Source organism: Heliangelus exortis, chromosome 26 (assembly GCF_036169615.1).
Source record: "Heliangelus exortis chromosome 26, bHelExo1.hap1, whole genome shotgun sequence".
NCBI classification, from domain to species: Eukaryota; Metazoa; Chordata; class Aves; order Apodiformes; family Trochilidae; genus Heliangelus; species Heliangelus exortis.
The window spans coordinates 3,135,174-3,156,120 of NC_092447.1; the positions used below are offsets into that span (position 1 = coordinate 3,135,174).

General features: G+C 47.1%; 2 protein-coding genes, 1 long non-coding RNA gene and 3 other non-coding genes across 6 annotated transcripts in view; 1 reads left to right on the plus strand and 5 right to left on the minus strand.

Moving 5' to 3' along the window:
• Positions 1-2,702: 2,702 nt before the first annotated feature.
• On the minus strand, positions 2,703-8,941 carry HSPA8 (heat shock protein family A (Hsp70) member 8). Its single transcript, XM_071769211.1, has 9 exons — positions 8,635-8,941; positions 7,574-7,783; positions 6,868-7,073; positions 6,624-6,776; positions 5,980-6,535; positions 5,195-5,397; positions 4,727-4,925; positions 4,198-4,430; positions 2,703-3,190 (listed from the first exon to the last, which is right to left on the minus strand). Exons 2-9 carry the CDS (start codon positions 7,776-7,778, stop codon positions 3,005-3,007), a joined length of 1,941 nt encoding a protein of 646 aa, XP_071625312.1. The 5' UTR covers positions 7,779-7,783; positions 8,635-8,941; the 3' UTR covers positions 2,703-3,004.
• Positions 4,011-4,107, minus strand: LOC139787599 (small nucleolar RNA SNORD14). The gene has a single exon (XR_011722667.1). It is a non-coding gene; the product is annotated as a small nucleolar RNA SNORD14 (small nucleolar RNA).
• Positions 5,001-5,097, minus strand: LOC139787597 (small nucleolar RNA SNORD14). Its single transcript, XR_011722666.1, has one exon. It is a non-coding gene; the product is annotated as a small nucleolar RNA SNORD14 (small nucleolar RNA).
• On the plus strand, positions 5,394-6,179 carry LOC139807813 (uncharacterized). Its single transcript, XR_011730693.1, has 2 exons — positions 5,394-5,597; positions 5,883-6,179. It is a non-coding gene; the product is annotated as an uncharacterized lncRNA (long non-coding RNA).
• On the minus strand, positions 5,471-5,561 carry LOC139787600 (small nucleolar RNA SNORD14). Its single transcript, XR_011722668.1, has one exon. It is a non-coding gene; the product is annotated as a small nucleolar RNA SNORD14 (small nucleolar RNA).
• A 3,063-nt stretch (positions 8,942-12,004) lies between the features above and the next one.
• CLMP (CXADR like membrane protein) overlaps positions 12,005-20,947 on the minus strand; it is a 42,311-nt gene continuing 33,368 nt past the window's right edge. Inside the window, 5 exon segments of the mRNA XM_071768902.1 lie at positions 12,005-15,608; positions 17,183-17,324; positions 18,873-18,995; positions 20,299-20,503; positions 20,774-20,856. Coding sequence (XP_071625003.1) covers positions 15,314-15,608; positions 17,183-17,324; positions 18,873-18,995; positions 20,299-20,503; positions 20,774-20,856 — 848 coding nt within the window. The 3' untranslated portion in view covers positions 12,005-15,313.

Consider the following 20,947-nt stretch of genomic DNA (forward strand, 5'->3'; position numbering starts at 1 on the left):
CCCTGACCCCAGCATGGGATCCTCCTGCCCCTCTTTGGTCAGACAGTGTTAAATATTTCCCTGATTCCCCAGTTGTTCTAATACCTGTTGTAATATTAACCTTGATATCGATGTTAATATTAATATCGACATTAATATTGATACTTAACATTAATAGTGACAATGCTGTCGTTTTTACTATTCTGTTGATATTAACATCGCCATCGCTCACTGTGTCTCCTGAACCAGTTGCTACATTTTATGCCATTTCCTGGCAAAGCAGAGGGCAAGGCAGGGAGCAGGCAGATCCTTCGGGCTGGCAGTCTGATCATAGAACCATAGAATCCTAGAATGGGCTGGGTTGGAAGGGACCTCAAAGCTCATCAAGTCCAACCCTTGATCCACTCCCCCCGTGGTTCCCAGACTGAGTGCCACATCCAGGCTCTTTTGAAATATCTCCAGGGATGGAGAATCCACCCCTTCCCTGGGCAGCCCATTCCAATGCCTGAGCACCCTCTCCAGAAAGAAATTCTTTCTAATGTCCAACCTAAACCTCCCCTGGCACAACTTGAGACCTCTTGTGCCCTCTTGTCTTGTTGAAAGTCATCTGGGAAAAGAGCCCAACCCCCCCCTGGCTCCAACCTCCTTTCAGGGAGTTGGAGAGAGTGATGAGGTCTCCCCTGAGCCTCCTCTTCTCCAGGCTGATGATGCAAAGCAGGAAATTAATTCCTTATTTCGCTGTGCTTACACGTGCAGCCTCAGCTTTAGCTGCTAAACTGTTTTCCTTCAGCCTCTTCCGCTGAAACACGGAGTGAAACGCAGAGCCAGGCACAGATTTTTGGGGAGCAGATCCTTGGGGAGCAGCTCCAGGCCCGGCGGGTGCCATTCCCCGGGCTGTGCTGCCCTCCTGTGGCCAAACCCCGGTACTGCAGGCAGCCCGCACCTCCCCCGGTCTGAGCCCCCCACCCCAAACCTCTGCACCCCCGGCCTGACCCACCGCCCCAAACCACTGCACCCCCAGCCTGACCCCCCACACCCCAAACCTCTGCACCCCCAGCCTGACGCCCCCCACCCCAAACCTCTGCACCCCTGGCCTGAGCCCCCCCACCCCAAAACCTCTGCACCCCCAGCCTGACTCTCACTCCAAACCTCTGCACCCCCAGCCTGACCCCCCGCCCCAAACCACTGCACCCCCGGTCTGACCCCCCCACCCCACAAAACTCTGAACCCCCGGCTTGACCCCCCCACCCCAAAACCTCTGCACCCCCAGCTTGACTTCCCCACCCCAAACCTCTGCTCCCCCAGCCTGACCCCCCACCCCAAACCTCTGCACCCCCGGCCTGACCCCCCCGCCCCAAACCACTGCACCCCCAGTCTGACTCTCACTCCAAACCACTGCACCCCCGGTCTGAGCCCCCCACCCCAAACCTCTGCACCCCCAGCCCCAAACCACTGCACCCCCGGTCTGACCCCACCACCCAAAAACTCTGCACCCCCAGCCTGACGCCCCCCGCCCCAAACCACTGCACCCCCAGCCTGACCCCCCACACCCCAAACTTCTGCACCCCCAGCCTGACCCCCCACCCCAAAACCTCTGCACCCCTGGCCTGACCCCCCCCACCCCAAAACCTCTGCACCCCCAGCCTGACTCTCACTCCAAACCACTGCACCCCCGGTCTGACCCCCCCACCCCAAAATTCTGCACCCCCAGCTTGACCCCCCCACCCCAAAACTCTGCAGCTGAATGCCGAGGGCAGTCCTGACCCCAGCATGGATCCTCCTGCCCCTTTTTTGTCAGATTTCCCTGCTTCCCCAGTTGTTCTTTTTAATACCGATTATTTTAATATTAATCTTCCTACCAATGGAAATACCAACATCGCCGTTACCACCGGTACCCACATCGCCTCCTGCTGTTTAACTGCTTTTGGGTTAAATACAAGTAAAACGCAGTGCCAGGCACCGCGGTTTTTGGGGAGTGGCTGCCAGGCGGGGCAGGCACTGTCAGGCTCTCAGCCCATCTCTGTGCGTTTTGTAAGGATTGCTCTCCAAAAAAGGTAAAAATCCCTCTTCTCCAATAAACTTAGCACAGGAAGTGTTTTACTTCATGTACCCACTTAAAAAAACCACACAAAATGGATTCTTCTGAATAATCCCTCCATACATAAACACTGCAGAGCTCATTTTCTGGTCACAGCTTCTTTTTTTTCCTCGTATTTCTGGTCACAGCTGAAGCTGCCACTCAAAACCACCTCCCATCCCATAGCTTCTCAAAATGAAACCCCCTCAGAATTCACCTTCATAGGGAAGAACCTTGAGCTGATCAATACCTCAGACTAAATGACATTTATTCACTTTTTCTCATTTTAATTAAAGTCTTTCCCACTGTGGGACCATGGCAACTTAGTTTAACTTCTGAAGATGGGTTAAATCACCAAGGGGCTAAGACAGAATAACTGCACATTTTTCAGTATTTTTGCCAATTTTTAACTGTGCATGTCTATAATGTTGGCCTTTAAGTGAAATGTCAGCCTCCTCTGCCTCTTAAGTAGTGGGTGTGACCCACAGCTCTGTCCAAAATAAACTTTGTTACTCAGGCTTCAAAAACAAAACATGAAGCTCCTTTATTTGTTAAGCCCTAAGCCTTGGGGTTAAGATCATGCTCAGCAACTTCATTTTTTATTTTTCAAGCTGGTTCAGTACAGACGAAGAAATCAGCACAAACATTGTGATGCCCATTAAATAGTTTTTATTCTTTAGGACATTGCATTTCCACTTGTTTACAGGTAAAGTGCAATGGTCTTTAACTCTCCCCCCCTCCTGTGCACATGGTTCAAGTATTCAAAATGCCCAGAAATTATTTTTTTTTTTTTTTTAAGATTTTTTTATTTTTACAGCAGCTCAGTTATGGAGTATTAGATCTGGCAAAATATAACCAGATGTGCCTACAGGTTTGGGTCCTTCAATCTAACCCCCACCCAGGGGGCCTCCAATACTAACTGCTAGTGGAATGCACTGCCTGGGGGCTTTAATCCACCTCCTCGATGGTTGGTCCAGAAGAGGCTCCACCAGATGGAGGAGCTCCCCCACCAGGGAATCCACCAGGCATCCCACCAGGCATCCCTCCTGCACTCTGGTACAGCTTGGTGATGATGGGGTTGCACACCTTCTCCAGCTCTTTCTGCTGGTGCTCAAACTCCTCCTTCTCAGCCGTCTGAAAAAGAGAGAAGCTCGTTAATTAACATCCTGCTCTTGACAAGTGGATGCAATCTGAAAGTCAAATGGCTGAAGGGAACTGGGCTTAAATTTATCTTCAGCCACACCACTGATTTAGGACTCCCTGAAGTCACTCCTAGAATATTTAGACTTCATTTAAGGGAGAGAAAATGGTATCTGCAAACTAGGGGAGACAAAATGGCATCTGCAAACTAGGGGAGACAAAATGGCATCTGCAAACTAAGGGAGAGAAAATTTATCTGCAAACTTGAAACAAAATGGCATCTGCAAACTAAGGGAGAGAAAATGGCATCTGCAAACTAAGGGAGAGAAAATGGCATCTGCAAACTTAAGGGAGAGAAAATGGCACCTGCAAACTAAGGGAGAGAAAATGGCACCTGCAAACTAAGGGAGAGAAAATGGCACCTGCAAACTTAAGGGAGAGAAAATTTATCTGCAAACTAAGGGAGAGAAAATGGCATCTGCAAACTTAAGGGAGAGAAAATTTATCTGCAAACTAAGGGAGAGAAAATGGCATCTGCAAACTAAGGGAGAGAAAATGGCACCTGCAAACTAAGGGAGAGAAAATGGCATCTGCAAACTTAAGGGAGAGAAAATGGCATCTGCAAACTAAGGGAGAGAAAATGGCATCTGCAAACTAAGGGAGAGAAAATGGCATCTGCAAACTAAGGGAGAGAAAATTTATCTGCAAACTTGAGACAAAATGGTATCTGCAAACTAAGGGAGAGAAAATGGCACCTGCAAACTAGGCAGCCTGAATGAGGAGGAATTTCAAGTTCTATGCCTGCAAGCTGTGGTCGCTCAGACATCCAAGGAAGGTACTTGGGCCAACACAAGTCTCTCGACTTCTGGTGGAAACTACGAATGGCTTTGGAATCATTTTCATCACAGCAACCAGAAGCTCTCCTCCATCCTCAAAGTTTTTCTTTATGGCTCAGTGAGAGACTAGAAATGACCACTGATTAAACATGGAATTACACAAACCTGGTTCTTGTCCAGCCAGTTGATGATTTCATTGCATTTGTCCAAGATTTTCTGCTTGTCCTCATCAGAAATCTTGCCCTGGAGCTTCTCATCTTCAACAGTGGCTTTCATGTTGAATGCATAGGACTCCAGGGAGTTCTTAGAAGACACTTTGTCACGCTGCTTCTCATCTTCTGCTTTGTATTTCTCTGCTTCCTGCACCATCCTCTCAATATCCTCCTTGCTCAGCCGGCCTGCAGGAACAGCAACACTTTAATCACTATTTTTCACTTGATTTTCAGCGGAGAATTAATTACTATCACACTCGCACACATTAAAAATTCCACATTTTTGGGCAGGCAGTAAATGAAACCCAAAGGTATCAGAAGCTCTCTTTCTTAAAAGACTTGAGAAGCCTCCTCAGGAATGTTCAATTACTGCTCTGAAGGGTGTAGATCAAGGTGAACACACATTCTGGTTTTGGTGATGATAAAAGGCAGAGCTGGACAAGCCAAGACAAATCCCATCCTCACAATCACACATTCCTTACCCTTGTCATTTGTTATTGTGATTTTGTTCTCCTTCCCAGTGCTCTTATCCACAGCAGACACATTGAGGATGCCATTGGCATCAATATCAAAGGTTACTTCAATCTGAGGTACACCTCTGGGAGCAGGGGGAATACCAGTCAGCTCAAACTTGCCCAGCAAGTTGTTGTCCTTTGTCATGGCACGTTCTCCTTCATATACCTGGCAAGAAAAAAAAAAATCAGCATATTAAGTTGTGTTGGACAATATTTTTAGATCTTAATGGGGTTATGATGGTCGCTCAGACATCCAAGGAAGGTTCTTGGGCCAACACAAGTCTTTCGACTTCTGGTGGAAACTACGAATGGCTTTGGAATCATTTTCATCACAGCAACCAGACATTTCCTGGCACCCCTAACACCAAAACCTCTGGCCTAACATTAAATATCTACCACTGAAGTGCTGAGAGATCTTAAGATTGTTTCACTTACCTGGATCAGCACACCAGGCTGGTTGTCAGAGTAAGTGGTGAATGTCTGGGTCTGCTTGGTGGGGATGGTGGTGTTGCGTTTGATCAGGACTGTCATGACACCTCCAGCAGTCTCAATCCCAAGGGACAGAGGAGTCACATCCAAGAGGAGCAGATCCTGTACATTCTCAGACTTGTCTCCAGACAGAATAGCAGCCTGAACAGCTGGGGGAAGAGAAAGAAACATTGTTAGAGCCTTGCAACAAACAGGCTGCACACAACAGTCAAGCCCCTTGGCTCGCTCAGACATCCAAGGAAGATTTTGGCCATCATCAGTAGACTTCTGGTGGAAACTACGAATGGCTTTGGAATCTGATTCATCATTGCAAGTCCAAATTAAAATCATTATTTGAAGCATTGAAAGAGTCAGGGGTACTGAAGCACCGAAAGGCTCAGGGGTGTTGAAGCACTGAAAGGTTCAGGGGTGTTGAAGCACCGAAAGGTTCAGGGGTGCTGAAGCACCAAAGGGTTCAGGGGTGCTGAAGCACCAAAGGGTTCAGGGGTGCTGAAGCACCAAAGGGTTCAGGGGTGCTGAAGCACTGAAAGGTTCAGGGGTGCTGAAGCACTGAAAGGTTCAGGGGTGCTGAAGCACCGAAAGGTTCAATGCTACTGAAGCACTGAAAGGTTCAGGGGCACTGAAGCACTGAAAGGTTCAATGCTTCAGGTGGAAAACTACCCCAGTGCTGCTGAGAGTTCAGGTAACAGTGTCTGCCCCAAACACCACTCAGAAGGAAGTTTAGTCCTTACCTGCACCGTAGGCCACAGCCTCATCAGGATTGATGCTCTTGTTCAGCTCTTTGCCATTGAAGAAATCCTGCAGCAACTTCTGAATCTTCGGGATACGAGTAGACCCCCCAACCAGCACGATGTCGTGGATCTGGGACTTGTCCAGCTTGGCATCCCGCAGAGCCTTCTCCACAGGGTCCAGGGTGCCACGGAACAGGTCAGCATTCAGCTCTTCAAAGCGAGCTCTGGTGATGGATGTGTAGAAGTCAATACCCTCATAGAGAGAATCAATTTCAATGCTGGCCTGGGTGCTGGAGGACAGGGTCCTCTTGGCCCTCTCGCAGGCGGTGCGGAGGCGCCTGACTGCTCTCTTGTTCTCACTGATGTCCTTCTTGTGCTTCCTCTTGAATTCAGCAATGAAGTGGTTCACCATCCTGTTGTCAAAGTCTTCTCCACCCAAGTGAGTGTCACCCGCAGTGGATTTCACCTCAAAGATGCCATCTTCAATCGTCAGGATGGACACATCAAAGGTGCCACCTCCCAGGTCGAAGATCAGAACGTTTCTTTCAGCACCCACCTGGAAGAGAGCAATTCCCACCATTAAACTCATCCTCTACTCCCAGGTGGAGCTTTACCAGCAGGGTTATCAGGTGCTCCATCCATACCTTCTTGTCCAGACCATAAGCTATGGCAGCAGCTGTTGGCTCATTGATGATTCTCAGCACGTTGAGCCCTGCAATGGTTCCTGCATCTTTAGTAGCCTGACGCTGGGAGTCGTTGAAATAAGCTGGCACAGTCACTACAGCATTAGTAACAGTCTGAAAACAAGCAAAAAAACCCAGTTATTTGGCTAAAACACCCTCCTATACACAACTACTCACTGTATCCCACTGTAATCCTCAAGCTTACCTTCCCAAGATAGGCTTCTGCAATCTCCTTCATTTTGGTTAAAACCATGGATGAAATTTCCTCTGGGTAGAAGCTCTTGGTCTCGCCTTTGTACTCCACCTGGACTTTGGGTCTGCCAGCATCATTCACCACAGTGAAAGGCCAGTGCTTCATGTCAGACTGCACAACAGAATCATCAAATCTGCGCCCAATCAACCGTTTGGCATCTGCAAAATAAATTGCCCGTGTTATAAATGTACTTGCTCACAAAAAAAAAAAATTATTTTTCCTAAAACGCAATACACAAAACCCCACAACACTACTTAATCTGAAATTACTGCTGCCTTGGGAAGGCTCTGCTACAACCACTGTTAAGTTTTAGCTCAGATAGGGACAAACCCCTCAGCATCACCTCACAACCACACTGCAGCTGGGCCCTGAACCACAGCACAGTGCAGGCATCAGACACACTTAAAACCACTTAAAAATAACACACAAAAACAACCTGCAGCCAGGCAGTATGACTAGAAATCATATGCTTTCCTACACTTAATAAAGCTTAATGATTACTCCAAACTATTTTATTACTCAGACCATAATTTATGGGTTTTTTCACTTCCAGGACAAACCTCTAACCCTGCTATCAGTCAGTTATTTTTATAACCAAGGAACGTTTATCACTATGCTAAACTTTTTAACGTGAAATACACACACCCTGCAGCCTTACCAAAAACTGTATTGGTAGGATTCATTGCCACTTGGTTCTTTGCAGCATCTCCAATCAACCTCTCTGTGTCTGTGAAGGCGACGTAGCTGGGGGTGGTCCTGTTCCCCTGATCGTTGGCAATGATCTCCACCTTCCCATGTTGGAACACACCAACACAGGAATAGGTGGTGCCAAGATCAATCCCGACAGCTGGTCCTTTGGACATTGTGACTAAAAAAGGCAAAAAAAAAAATTAAATGCAAAATTAAACTTAAGATGGGGATGACTAGATTGCTTTTACCACACATTTACCAGGATTAAGCTATTTTCACGGGTCGCTGGTGGAGCCCAAGGCCTGGACTACAACTCCCAGCATGCACCGCACCGCCCGGATCACGTGGCCGCCGGCCGCCATCTTGTGCGCCGGGCCATGCGGTTCCCCCCGCTCGGCGTGGGCCGGGCCATGCGGCCTGGCACAGCCCCAGCCCCGCTGCGACACCAACCCCTGCACCCCGCCAGGAGACGCAGCCTTCCCCTCGCCGCCCCCCCCCCACCCCCCCCGCGCCTTCAGGGACCCACTCGCCCGCCCTAGGATCCCGCTCCTTCCCTCCCCCGCCTCCCCGGAACTCCCAAGCCCAGCATGCCCAACCGCCCATGGACACACCTCCAGCTCCCTCCCTCCCACACACGCCCTCGGGCGCTCCCCGCGGAGGGTAATGCGGGCGCTAAGTCCTCTCTACCCCTCCCTCCTCTTCCCCTTCTTCTCCACCCCGCTTTCCTCTCCCTCCCCCCTCCCCCTCTTCCTTTCAGGACATAAGGAGGGCAGCCGGGACAGCCGCCATCAGGCCGGATTTAGGCTACAAAACAACGCAGCTACCCACACGGCTGCACATTCTAACCGAAAAAAACCCCATCCGCGCAACAACATAAACGCCTGGGACCCCCAACCCTCCCCCATCCCCCGCACCGCAACAGCCACGCCCCAGTAAGAAAATCCCAGGGGAAAGCCCAAACCCCCTCACCCGCTACTCCCTCCCCACCCGCTACCCCTTCCCCTCCCCCGCTCGGCAAGGCCCCGTTACCTCAGTGGCGCGGACGAGTCCTGACGCACACGAGGTATAATAGGAGCAGAACGACTGCCCTCTGAGGGGGACGAGCTCCCGGCCGCCTTTATATACTCCCGCAGAACCTTCCAGAAGGGCCCGCCCCTTTTCCCCGCTCCAGCCAATCCGCTCGCTCACACCGCCGCCCTCTCCGCCAATCGCCGCCGGCCGGAACCCGCACCCTCGGTGACGCAAGAGGAAGGGGGCGTGTCCGCCGGCCGGCCGGTATTCTCGAACCTTCATGCGCTTTCCTCCCTCCCCCGCCCCATCCGTTTAACGCTCCGCTACGCTCGCCCTCCCCTCCCGTGGGCGGAGCCTCAGCCTGCGCGGGAGCCAATGAGAGGCCCCCGGCGGCCGCGCGCTGGGGAGGCCTCCAGCGAGCCTCAGCCAATCGCGGGGCGGCGTGCGGAGGCTCGTTTGCATATTCCGCGCGCCGGAGCGCTGCGGCAGCCAATCAGAACGCGGGGATGGGGGGTTTATTTGCATACGGGGGGGCGGGCAGGGGGAAGAGGGAGCGCGGCTCAGGGGGCACAAAATGGCGGCGCCTCTGGGGCTGCGCAGCCCCGGGCTTGGCCGCTTCCCTCACCCCAGAGCCGCCTCAGTGCGGGGCTCTGTGGTACCAGCAGCTCGGTACCGTTCTGCGCAATGGTGCCCGGCTCCAGGCAGCAGAAGTGACGTTAGGCGGGTGAATCCCGCCAGAAATGAGCGTTGTGACGGGGAAGCCTGAGATGCAGGGGGCAGCTTCACTCAGAGCAATGGCGACATTTCCCGTTTTCCTCCTTGCAGCTCCTTCCCCAGAGTTTCCCGCAGCAAACAGCACAATATGTACAGCTCTCAGCTCACTGATGAAGAACTAAATGTTCTCTGATCCCTTCCCCCCCTCACCCGGGCTGAGGAAATCGCTTTGCCGTGGTTGAGGTTTTTCCTCCAGCATCTCCATTTTTTAATCCATCCCCGCGTTTTTTCTCAACCCGAGCCCGATTGGCTTCAGCCAGGAGCAAACGTGGGCTCTGAGAGGTGGAAATCCATGGGGGAGTCCTTGGGGAAAGGCAGGAAACACCGTGCTGGGCTCCAAAACTGAGCAGAGGTCACGGAGCAGCTCAGGTCAGAGTGGATTTCATCAACATTTGATTTCATCAAATGTTTACAGAGCACAAACACTGGAAAAGTCAGGGGAAGCTGCTAGGAGGGCTGCAGAGAGCCTTGGGGTAAAGCTCTGTGGCCCCAAGAGTAGGAAAAAGCTCAGGAGTTTTTATAGTAACAACCAGATGGAAAAGCATTTCTGGGCAGCACGAAGAGAATCACCCACGTCGAGCAGTATTTTGTGGCTGGAACCTGAACTGAGACCTTTGGGTCTTTGTACTTTTAAAACTTGATAGATAACCACACCAGGCTATCAAAATGCATGGAGAAAGTCCTGATATATATATATTTATATATATATTACACTCACACAACAATCACAAGGCCCCTTACTTGCATTAAACCAACCCCTACTGCCTTCTGTACTGTTACACAGCCACACCAATGCACCTCAGTAACAAATAATTTGTTAAAAAAACAGTGTTATCAATGAGCTACCTATTCCCAGGAGGCAATTTCACTTTTCATTTTTGCCTGAGTTTGGTGCTGGGAATCAGGTGGCAAAAGAGACAGGAGGAGCAGCAGGAAAAGGAGTGGGAATTCCTATCAGAGAGCTGTCACTCCCCTTTAAAGATAAGGGCAAATACAAACCATCTGCATCTGACCAGGTTTGGAATGCAATGCACACTCCACCCTGTTCAGAGTCCATCCTGCTGGAGCTCCCAAATCCCAAACTCCACGTGGGATGCTGGGGCACGCAGTGCAAACGTGTTCTGAATGGGTTGTGCACCAAGGCTCAGAGCCAGGCTCTCAGCAAGGGGTTGCATTTGCTTTTTTTTTTTTTTTTTTTTGTTCTGTCGTTTTTAAAATTAGGGTCAGAACTTCAGTAGAACCTATGAATAGCACTCCCTGCACCTCGAAATTAAAAAGTGACATTAAGATGTGCAGCTGTTCCTCACACAGTACACTGATAGCAAGAGAAGGCAGCTTAAACCACCAGTGAGTCAGTGCAGGGAGGATGCTGGTTTGGCAAATGACTCATTACTTTAGAAATTAAAGGCTGTTAACGTGCTGGACACAAAAGTAACTAATTTACTGAATATCAGAAAAATTAAGCCTCAGCAGGCTGGACACTGGAAGTATTCTGGGTGGAGATTTTTCAAATGATGTATTCCAACAGTATTTTTTAAAGCTAATTTGGGGAGGTAAGAGATCAAGCACTGCTTCTCCTTTAAGTGTTTAAAACATTTGAGAAGAAAGTGGGGATTATCAGAGGATTATCATGCTTCCTCTTCTCAGCAGCAGCATTTGTTGTATATACAACACCTGCACAGCTCAAGTTTGGAAATCATTCATTTCCAAGGAGGTCCCTTCCCTTTCCCACTGTGTTCTCCCCCTCCAGTGTGCCAGTACACACTGATCCAGGGTAAAAATAACCAAGATCCCTGGTACTGTACAAAAAGCATGCAGTTTCCCAACTACTCTTAAAACGTGTGTAGCCGAGTCAGGATTTGGGATGTCATCAAGTGAGGAGGGAGCCAGCAACCCTGCCTCCTGAATCAGGGATAGACAGAAAGACACACCTAGGAGACCACTGTGTCATCACCCTGTTTTGTTTTAAACACTGTGTAATTATGTTGCAATTTTTACCCCCAGATTGCGGCAAATTGCTGATGTAGGGAGACCTCTGTGAAAAACAACTGTGGGGAAAGAAGGCCGGAGGAGTGCAAGAGAAATCAACCACTGTTATGGTTAGTAACCCTAAATTCCACCTACCTCTTCCCTGACTGGAGATTCCTGTTAACTACTTCAAAACGTTTATCTGCAGGGAATATCTCAACTGTCTGAGCACAGCTCCTTGGGTTGTTCAAGGTTTCATTGTTATCTCACACCCAGAACTGGTGGTTCAGGAGTAAGGTCAGGGATCCAGGAGTAGGAGGATAATGTCTCTGGGAGGTTTGTCTGTGCTGTGTCTGTACTGGCACTATTTACCATATTAGCCTGAAGCATCAACATCATCAGCCAGAAAATCTCAGATGAAATAGCTGCATGGAAATCAAAACACCATTTCACTTCAGCACACTCAAGGTTTCACACTGTTCCATAATTAAGACTGAAAAAAATACCCAGGAAAAAGAGCAGCTTCCCCCACTTTGCACACAAATATGCCCATAGTCCTTGCCAGTTAAAAAAAGGTATTTTTGACTCCACTTTTTTCCTTGGATTCAGCTTGACAGCCTGTAACACATCATACCATCAGTACAAGTTTAGTTGAGCTGTAGCACTTAAGCTGCAGCACATTTATTTATAAAACAACCAACAACCAAAAAAAAAAAAAATTATGAAATCATTGATTCAAAGGAATCAATAATAAATATTTGCTTTCCTCTGAGTTGTTCAGACACAGTACAAGTACACCAAGTATAGCAGGTAGAAGAGATGTAAGCTTAGTTTAGCTGCTGAGAAACAAAAGAAAGCTACATAACATTGTATGCATTTAATCACACTAGTAATAACTGGTATATGACAGTAAATGCTTTAAGTACACTATTTTACAAAATATTTTGGCTTATGGTTCATTTGTTTCCCTTGTGCAACACTCCTGAGCACATAATCTGGAGCTCAGAAAATGTCCCTTTGAAAAGAGAATACCTGTGAAATGATCTCTTTTTCCTGTTTCCTTTGAGTGGTGAGCTTCTCCCTTTGGGCTTCATGCTAGCAACTCAAGTGCAGAATTGACTTTGTGTTCACCTGTGAGATCACTGATGTGTGGTCTGGAAAGCTCTGTGGTGTTTCAGACTTGGTGGTTTTACATCTCTGGGGTGCCCACACATCTTTGTTCCACAGCAGGAGAGGGCCACGGGGCTTTTTCTGACATGGTTTGAATACAGGGCAGTCTGCACATGCAGTGGGCATGCATCCTGCCTGCTTCCTGACAGGAATCATCCCACACACCTTCAGGCTTCAGCAATTCCTTCCAACTTTTTTCCCCAAGGTCCATAAACCTTTCATCCCACGCAGTCAGACCGATAGCTCCTGTGGCAGGGAGAGACTTCTCTGCTCTTGGAGAGTTGGAGTCCAGGAAAGGGCTGCCACAGCTGATCTGTCCTGTGACCTTTTCCCAAAGGCCTCTAGGAAATAGAGCACCAGGAGCAAGCTGGGGAAATTCTCCTAGCTGGCAGCAAGAGGCCTCCAGGCTGTAGACAGAGCATCCTCCTCTTTGCTAATTGCAAATTTGGCCTGTGACTCAAAGCTAACCTACAACAGCCAGTACTCAGATAGCAGCCAGCTCAGCTGTTCAAATTGTTACCTTTGTTTGGTGGTAATAAGTTTCTGGTTGCTCAGGCACATAGTCTTTAACTGAGAAAAACATTCCTGTTTTTATCTGCTTGGAGTAAGCATCCTCAGATGCAACACATGGAACATTAAGCAACAACAGAAGAAGCCACAAACCACTTGATTTGCCCTGCTTATGCTCTCTGGGACTTCACCAGCTCTGGAGTTCCTTGGAGTGTCTGAGCCTTCAGGCTCCAGGAAAAGAGGAATTGTGAAGGAATCACAGACACTCACAGCTGCTGCTTCCACCACCAAATCCACCAAAACACAGCTGATACTACCTGGAATAAGTAGAGTGACACTGCAACCAACCCCAGGAGCTGTCACAAAAGTTAATAAGTTAAAAGTTTATCAAATACCTAATACCAGATGTCCCCTTTCTTTAAATTTGTGTCTCAGGGCTGCCTTCCCTGCACAGAAGATCAGTGCTTTGTCCTGCCAGAGGTGGCAACGTTGACCCTGGGGTGCAGAAAGGAAGTGAAATGTTGGTACATGAAAAGCAAATGGGTGACTGGTCCTGAGAAGTTCTCAGATGGAAAGTTTGAAAGCTTTTTCCCATAAAGAAGTAGCCCAAGCAAGGCTTGGCTTGGATCAGATCATCTAAAATCTCAAGCAAAGAAGCTAGAATTCTGGGTCTCAGCCAGAAAAGCAGATAAGTGACAGTCCCTGGAGTGCAAGAATTATAGATCTGTGGTTCTTCTGTGGATTCATTCCATAAATTGGAGAAAACCTTCCCTCCCACCAGTGAAAAAACAACCCACCCTCTTTTTTTTTTTATTAAATAGAAAAGTATCAGTCCAAGAACACAGGAATCTAGAACCTAGATTCCTCAGTGTCTTGTGTGTAGCAGTGGTCAGAGCCAAGTCCTTCAGGAGAAAATACAACTGACAGATCTGCTTCCAGAAGAAGCCTGTCCCTGTCTCTCCTCATTTCCTATTGGCCTTCAACTTGCAGGCTTCATATTCTTTGGGAGTATTTATTCTGGCTTATTTATCACAGAAAACTTGATTCTTGCCACTTTTAAAGACTTGTGCTAAGGTTTAAAAGCCTCAACAATAACATGTGTCCCAGCATTTTGTGTATAAATGGGACAATGCACATGAATATTTTCCAATTTTTCCAATATTCCTGTGCTGCTTATCTTCTCCCTGGTGTATTTTCCTCACTGGATGCTCTCTTTATCTTTATTTTTACCTGGATGCCTGAAACTTAGCTCCAGAATACTCTTTGTTGAGCTCTCTGGGAGGCTTCTACAGCATGGCTCCCCCCTTTGGTGAATTCCCAACCTGGTGACTGCAAAGATATCTTCCAGATGCTTTGTCCAGGATTTTTGATGGATTATCAGCCCTCACTTTTGGAGGCAATGCCTTCACCCTGGACTCAGGGCCCAGTTCTCATCACACTAAGGCTCATTTGCCACAGGTACCACTCCAGTGGAGTTCCTGCAGCTTTGCAGTGCTCACCCCAAAGCAGAGTCAGGCTCATGACCATTATCTCTCTGGGTGTACCATGAAGTTTATTCTGGCAATTAAAGCACCTCTGTTTCCTTGACATAAAAGGTCCTTTCTCTGGTATGGAGGTTAGGTCAGGCACATGCCTTAATCCTGCATCTCTTGACCTTTTTGTGTGATCCTTTCATTTCCACTGTAGTTACAGCCTCCAAAAGTATTTCACTACAAGACTGAATGCAGAAAACATGGAGAATCTGTCAGTTCCCTTTGAGGATGAACACCACATTACCCTCAGCAGTGAGTCTGCCTCAAAATCTGCAGGAAAGACAATGCACCTTGGAGAAAGTTCTCCAAAAACAGTACAAGAGACTTTTCCCTCCCCAGAAAACCTTTCTGGAATATTATGCATCCTTATGTCTCATGTTGATCCCTTTTTAAAAATCCTGAGGTTTGGCTTCATTTCATTAGTACAGCACCTACCTACTGTAATTTAAAAACGCTCAGTGTTCCATTTCCAAAAAAAAAAAAAAAGATAATTTAAAAAGAAGGCTCATTTTGCCCTCAAACGTACCTTTCTTCAGGAAAAAAAAAAAAAATTCTTTGTCAGAACCTCAGTGCTGGAAGATGTAAGAAAGAGGTGAGTAGGAGGGCTTCTTGTAGTGTGAATAATCACAAGTGATTAAATTAAGCTGACCAGGAAGATAACTAATCTAACAATTCCTACGTGGCTGGTGGTTTGTGAAGTGCTTCTGGGCAGCAGAAACCTCCAGGCGAGCGGTGAGCAGCAGTCAGACGGTCTGGAACGCCCTGCTTTGGGCAGGCACCATGACCAAGGTTGCTCCCATTTTCATCAGGTTGTTGTAGTCAACTTTCTTTGGCTCCATTTCTTTCCCTCCTGTCCCCCTCTGGCTGTACTGGGGAGGGGTCAGATGGGGGGTGGCTTCGGTTGACAAAGTCCGCTGGCTGCGGGAGGCACTGTTGGCTGTCGACCTGGTTGAGGAGGAACCTGAGCGGGAGCTCCTGGAGCCAGAGGAGGAGGAACTGGGCTTGACAAGGTGAGCCTTGGGTGCCTCTGCATCTTCTCTGCAACCAAACAAATGCCAGGGTTTAAATACCACAGGAATCTGCCCCGGGAAGTAGTGGATTCTCCATCCCTGGAGATGTTTAAAAAGAGCCTGGATGTGGCACTCAGTGCCATGGGCTGGGAACTGCAGTGGGAGTGGATCAAGGGTTGGACTTGATGAGCTCTGAGGTCCCTTCCAACCCAGCCCATTCTATGATTCTATGGAACAGAAACACTTCCACACCTCACTGGGCTGAGCTGCTGCTGCAATCAGCAGTGGTTTATTGAAGCTGCAAATCACCAGGGAATGTTTGTCCAGCAGTGTCAGCAAGGTACAGGTTTTTCTGAATTCTGTGCTATGCTACTTTGTGCTTTGAGCTCCCTAAAACCCCGTGGAGCTGCTTTTCAAGTGGGTTTAGAATACACGGGGAACACGAGTGGCTCTTTATGTGCAGCTTTGAGTCTCTGGAATGAAAACCAAGTGTCAGTGCAAAGAGTGCAGATAGAACTGCCTGCTCTGTAATCCTTACTCATAATGACAAATCACCTAGGCAGGACTAGCTGAGGCCAGTTTTTCTAGTTAAAAAAAAACAAAAAACCAAACGTGGGTAGTGAAAGAAGTGCAAGAACTGGGCCCAGAGAGAGGAGAGGTAACAGTCATGCGTGAAAAGGTTATGCAAGACTCTGGAGCTCTAACTAAAAATAAAAAGGCATGCAGGGTTTGAAAGCAGAGAGAACAGGAAAAAGGGAAGGGAAGATACCAGCAGAGACTGCTTTGTTGATGGCACCCTGAATATCAGCTGCTGAATGGGTTATAGAAATGCCTAATGATGCATTTCTTTAGAAATAGACATAAGGAAAGAAGGCAAGGGCAGGAGCAGCTAAAACTCATTCCTGGAAATATCTTTTTCCAGCACTTTCCTTCCTGAGAAGTTTAGGCTCTGTTGGGTAGAGCTTAGGGGAGTTAAGTGGCAGCCCTCACACACATGTGACAGATGAGTTCAAAGAACATGTGTCAACATTCTCAGTTCCCCCACTCAGGGCAAGGCTTCTCAACTCTGCACACAGCAGCTCAGGGGATTTTTCACTGAGCTAAATCCAGAAGCACAGTTGTTCAAAAGACTCAAGAAAGACTGTGAGAACCTGCCCTCCCTCCTCTCCTCCTCCCCTTAGCATTCCCACCAGAAATTTCAATTGAAAGTTAAAAATAAAATACACCACACCTCTCAGCACCATAATGGACAAGTGGGTTGAATTTAGTAGAGGAAAATTATGCAAATGCTTTAAAATGCTGAAACTGCAAGCGTGAGAATGTTTTGTTGGGATGCATGCTTGTTTGTCCTGGGGGGAAAAAAAAAAAACCAAACATGTTCACCTATCTAATTTTCTGGAATGCTTTCACAAAGCTGATTCTCACAGTCAAGAAATTTGTCACTAATATTTCAGGTAGACTTTCAAAGCTGTTCAGAATGACCTTTTAGGACACTTAAACCTAGGTTGTTTGGTTTTTTTTTTACTTAAAGCTGTGGTGAAAACTCTTGTGAAACTGAAAGAAGGGAGGACAGAAGGTAGGGGATTAACCAAGAGGCGTTACCTGATTTCATTTGGCGTCTCCTCTTCCTCGTATCTTTTCTTTTCTTTCCTCCTTATTGTCAGCCTCACCACCAGGAAAAGGAGGGAAAGTCCCACCACCACACCACAAACTGCCCCAGCAATCATGCCAATATTTTGGGCATCTGTTGTCCATAAAACAAACACGTTACTCTGCAAAGTCTCACTAGGGTCATAGGGTCAGACTCTGTAGCCCACACTCCAACTTGCAGCCCTGGGTATAAATCTACTTCTAGGTGTGTCTCCACACAGAAGTTAAACCAGTTTATCTTCAGGTATTGCTTCCAAACTGGAGGTAAAAAGTGAGGTCTCAGGAAAGGTGGGATCACAAGCACTGTGCCTTCAGCTACGAATCAGAATTGGAAGAAAGAGGGGGAAACCCTCTCCTGAGAGGATGTGGAGACAGACAGGGCAACCCACATGCCAAACAAAGCACCAAGTATATTCCTAGAGGTAGAAGAGTGAAGTATGAGTGTTTCCCCAGGAGCATTTCTTTTTTCCCCCTCAACTCACCCTGAAATTATTACAATCCACTTGCAGAATGAATTATTCAACTGGGGAAAAAGGAGACCTGAGGGGGGTAGAGAGCAAGGGGGAAAGGAAACCCCACGGTGTGTGTGCAAGGCATATTTCATCTGAAATAAGTTAATGAAATCCAATAATAAGTTAATGAAAGAACACTTCCTAGTGTCTATCAGCCCTTAGCTGATGCTTTATGACAACTGCTTTTGACAAGGGGAGTTAGGTTGGGTTTGGCTGAAAGTTGTTTCCTTAAGGCTTGTCCCCAGGGAGGGTTTAGCAAACCAAAGTGAGGTTTTAAACCAACTCAGTTCAATTGCCATAAAATCTAGGTGGGTGCTTTTACTTCAGATGCCTGAGGCAAACAGGTCTTGCTTGCTCTGTGCCAGTTATTTCAGGCCTGGCTGGGCAGAAAAACTCCAAAGCTATGGAATCACCAAGCAAAGACTTCTCCATTAGCAGACTTTTGTCACAGCAGTTGCAGCTCCTGCTGATCTTCCCTGGGAGCTGCACATAAAACCTGCTAAATTCTTTGGAGTTGATTTATCCTGAGTGCTGGTGCTAAAGTCCATCCTTTTCCTTCCATCCATAATGCAAAGGACACCAGGACATGCACACACCCTTGGCTGGGTTCATCAGGTTGGACACTGCTTTTAATCTCTGGTGTTCAGAACAGGCTCCATTAAATTAAAACCAATGTCCAAAGTCAGTTTTTATTCTGCACATTACTTCGTGGCAAAGTCAGCCTTTCCCAGCTTCCTTTAGATAATTTACTGTCTCAAGGCCAAGAATTCAGGAACTTGGAACTGGATTGCTGGACTATCCACACAAACATTTTGTACTTGAGATTAACTCGTGCAATCTCTCCAGTCAGAAATGTCTCAAAAGCTGGACTCAGTAACTCTCCATTTCTCCCCTTGTGTTTTATTTGTCATTCTCAAAAATCAGAATTTCTAACAGCCCAAATCCTGCAGTTACCACTTCAGGTTTTACAGAGGATCCTTGTGCAAAGTGTCAGTGCAATAAATAAGAATTAATTCATGGGATTCAAGTCTGGAAGGGCAGAGGTGTGGCAGAGTTTACCTGTGGGGATGGGACAAGTGGGGAGCAGCACTGTCCCTGGGTGAAGACTCCAAAAAAGTGAAGGTACTTACGTTGTACTGTCACCTGAACAACACAGCTTTCTGTCCCTGCCTCGTTGGTGGCAATGCACTGGTACAACCCTGTGCTCAGCTGGGTAAGGTTCTTCAGCAGGACTTGTCCAGGGTTAGAAATGTCTGGAATAGGGAAAAAAAAAATACGAGGATAAACTGGAGGGGGAAAAAAAAAAGAAAAAAAAAAAAAAAGAAGGTGGAAGAGGGAGAAAGGAAGGGAGAAAGGAAGGGAGAAAGGAAGGGAGAAAGGAAGGGAGAAGGAAGGGAGAAAGGAAGGGAGAAAGGAAGGGAGAAAGGAAGGGAGAAAGGAAGGGAGAAAGGAAGGGAGAAAAGGAAGGGAGAAAGGAAGGGAGAAAGGAAGGGAGAAAGGAAGGGAGAAAGGAAGGGAGAAAGGAAGGGAGAAAGGAAGGGAGAAAGGAAGGGAGAAAGAAAGGGAGAAAGAAAGGGAGAAAGAAAGGGAGAAAGGAGAAAGGGAGAAAGGGAGAAAGGGAGAAAGGGAGAAAGGGAGAAAGGGAGAAAGGGAGAAAGGGAGAAAGGGAGAAAGGAGAAAGGGAGAAAGGGAGAAAAGGGAGAAAAAGGGAAAAAAGGGAAAAAAGGGAAAAAAGGGAAAAAAGGGAAAAAAAGGGAAAAAAAGGGAAAAAAGGGAAAAAAAAAAGGGAAAAAAAGGAAAAAAGGGAAAAAAGGGAAAAAAGGGAAAAAAGGGAAAAAAGGAAAAAAGGGAAAAAAGGGAAAAAAGGGAAAAAAAGGGAAAAAAGGGAAAAAAGGGAAAAAAGGGAAAAAAGGGAAAAAAGGAAAAAAGGGAAAAAAGGGGAAAAAGGGGAAAAAAGGGGAAAAAGGGAAAAAGGGGAAAAAGGGAAAAAGGGAAAAAGGGAAAAGAGAAAAAGAGAAAAAGAGAAAGAGAAAAAGAGAAAAGGGAAAAAGGGAAAAGGGAAAAGGAGAGGAAAAAGGGAAAAGGAGAGAAAAAGGGAAAAGGAGAGGGAAAAGGGAAAAGGAGAGGGAAAAGGGAAAAGGGAAAAGGGAAAAGGGAAAAGGGAAAGGGAAAAGGGAAAAGGGAAAAGGGAAAAGGGAAAAGGGAAAAGGGAAAAGGGAAAAGGGAAAAGGGAAAAGGGAAAGGAGAAAAAGAAAAAGAAAAAGAAAAAGAAAAGAAAAAGAAAAAGAAAAAGAAAAAGAAAAAGAAAAAGAAAAAGAAAAAGAAAAAGAAAAAGAAAAAGAAAAAGAAAAAGAAAAAGAAAAAGAAAAAGAAAAAGGAAAAGGAAAAGGAAAAGGAAAAGGAAAAGGAAAAGGAAAAGGAAAGGAAAAGGAAAAAGAAAAAGAAAAAGGAAAGGAAAAGGAAAAGAAAAAGGACTAGAAGCCTTAGTGGACAGGACAGAGAAGCAGAAATCGTGGGTGTCCACGGGGTGTTCTGGGGCACTGGGAGCTGACTCACTGACTCTGGATGTCGGGGGCAGGTGCTCAGCTCTCTCAGCCTCATTTATGCGGTGCCAGCGGTAGGAGATGGGTGCAGTGCCCGAGGCAGAGTGGCACTGCAAGGACAGTTCCTTTCCTTCCAACAGCTCCCCTTCTAGCCAGCATTTGGGCTTGGAAGGTTTTTCTAAAAGAAAAAAAAAGGCAGGACATGCAGTTGCAGCAGGCTATTTTCTCACTTAAAAATCCTTTCTTTGGCAGAAGGATGGAATTTAAACAGTTTCCAAGAACTTCCTGCTCTGGGATAAATTAAGGAATTACACCTCTTTTGGTTGTTAGGGGACTTTAAATTGCAATTGCAATGGTATTTGTCATGATAATGACAAATGATCATTCTCTGGGGCAGTTTGCATGATGGAGACTCACATCAGTGGAGCTGTATCTTTATGTTTCTCTTCTAGACACTATTTTAGAGAACATCCTTTCCCTCCCCTCACTTCTCTTATTTCTTTCTTCTCCCCACAGGCCACAGCACTTCTTCCAGGGGATGACAGCATACATGAAAAAGCCAGGCAGTAAACTGAAATCAGGAAAGAGAAATGCTACACCCAGCATCTCATTTGTCAGCTCTACTGGCTCGGGGTAAGTTTGAGGGTGTGGGAGGTGAACCA

What these genes read in the sequence shown, in the direction of transcription:
- HSPA8 (XM_071769211.1), bottom strand. Translation starts at nt 7,778, where the DNA reads ATGTCCAAAGGACCAGCTGTCGGGATTGATCTTGGCACCACCTATTCC. An exon ending in CAGAAGCCTATCTTGGGAAG is followed by an intron (nt 6,777 to 6,867) that starts GTAAGCTTGAGG and finishes GCTTGTTTTCAG; the next exon opens with ACTGTTACTAATGCTGTAGT. An exon ending in CACAATAACAAATGACAAGG is followed by an intron (nt 4,431 to 4,726) that starts GTAAGGAATGTG and finishes CTGTTCCTGCAG; the next exon opens with GCCGGCTGAGCAAGGAGGAT.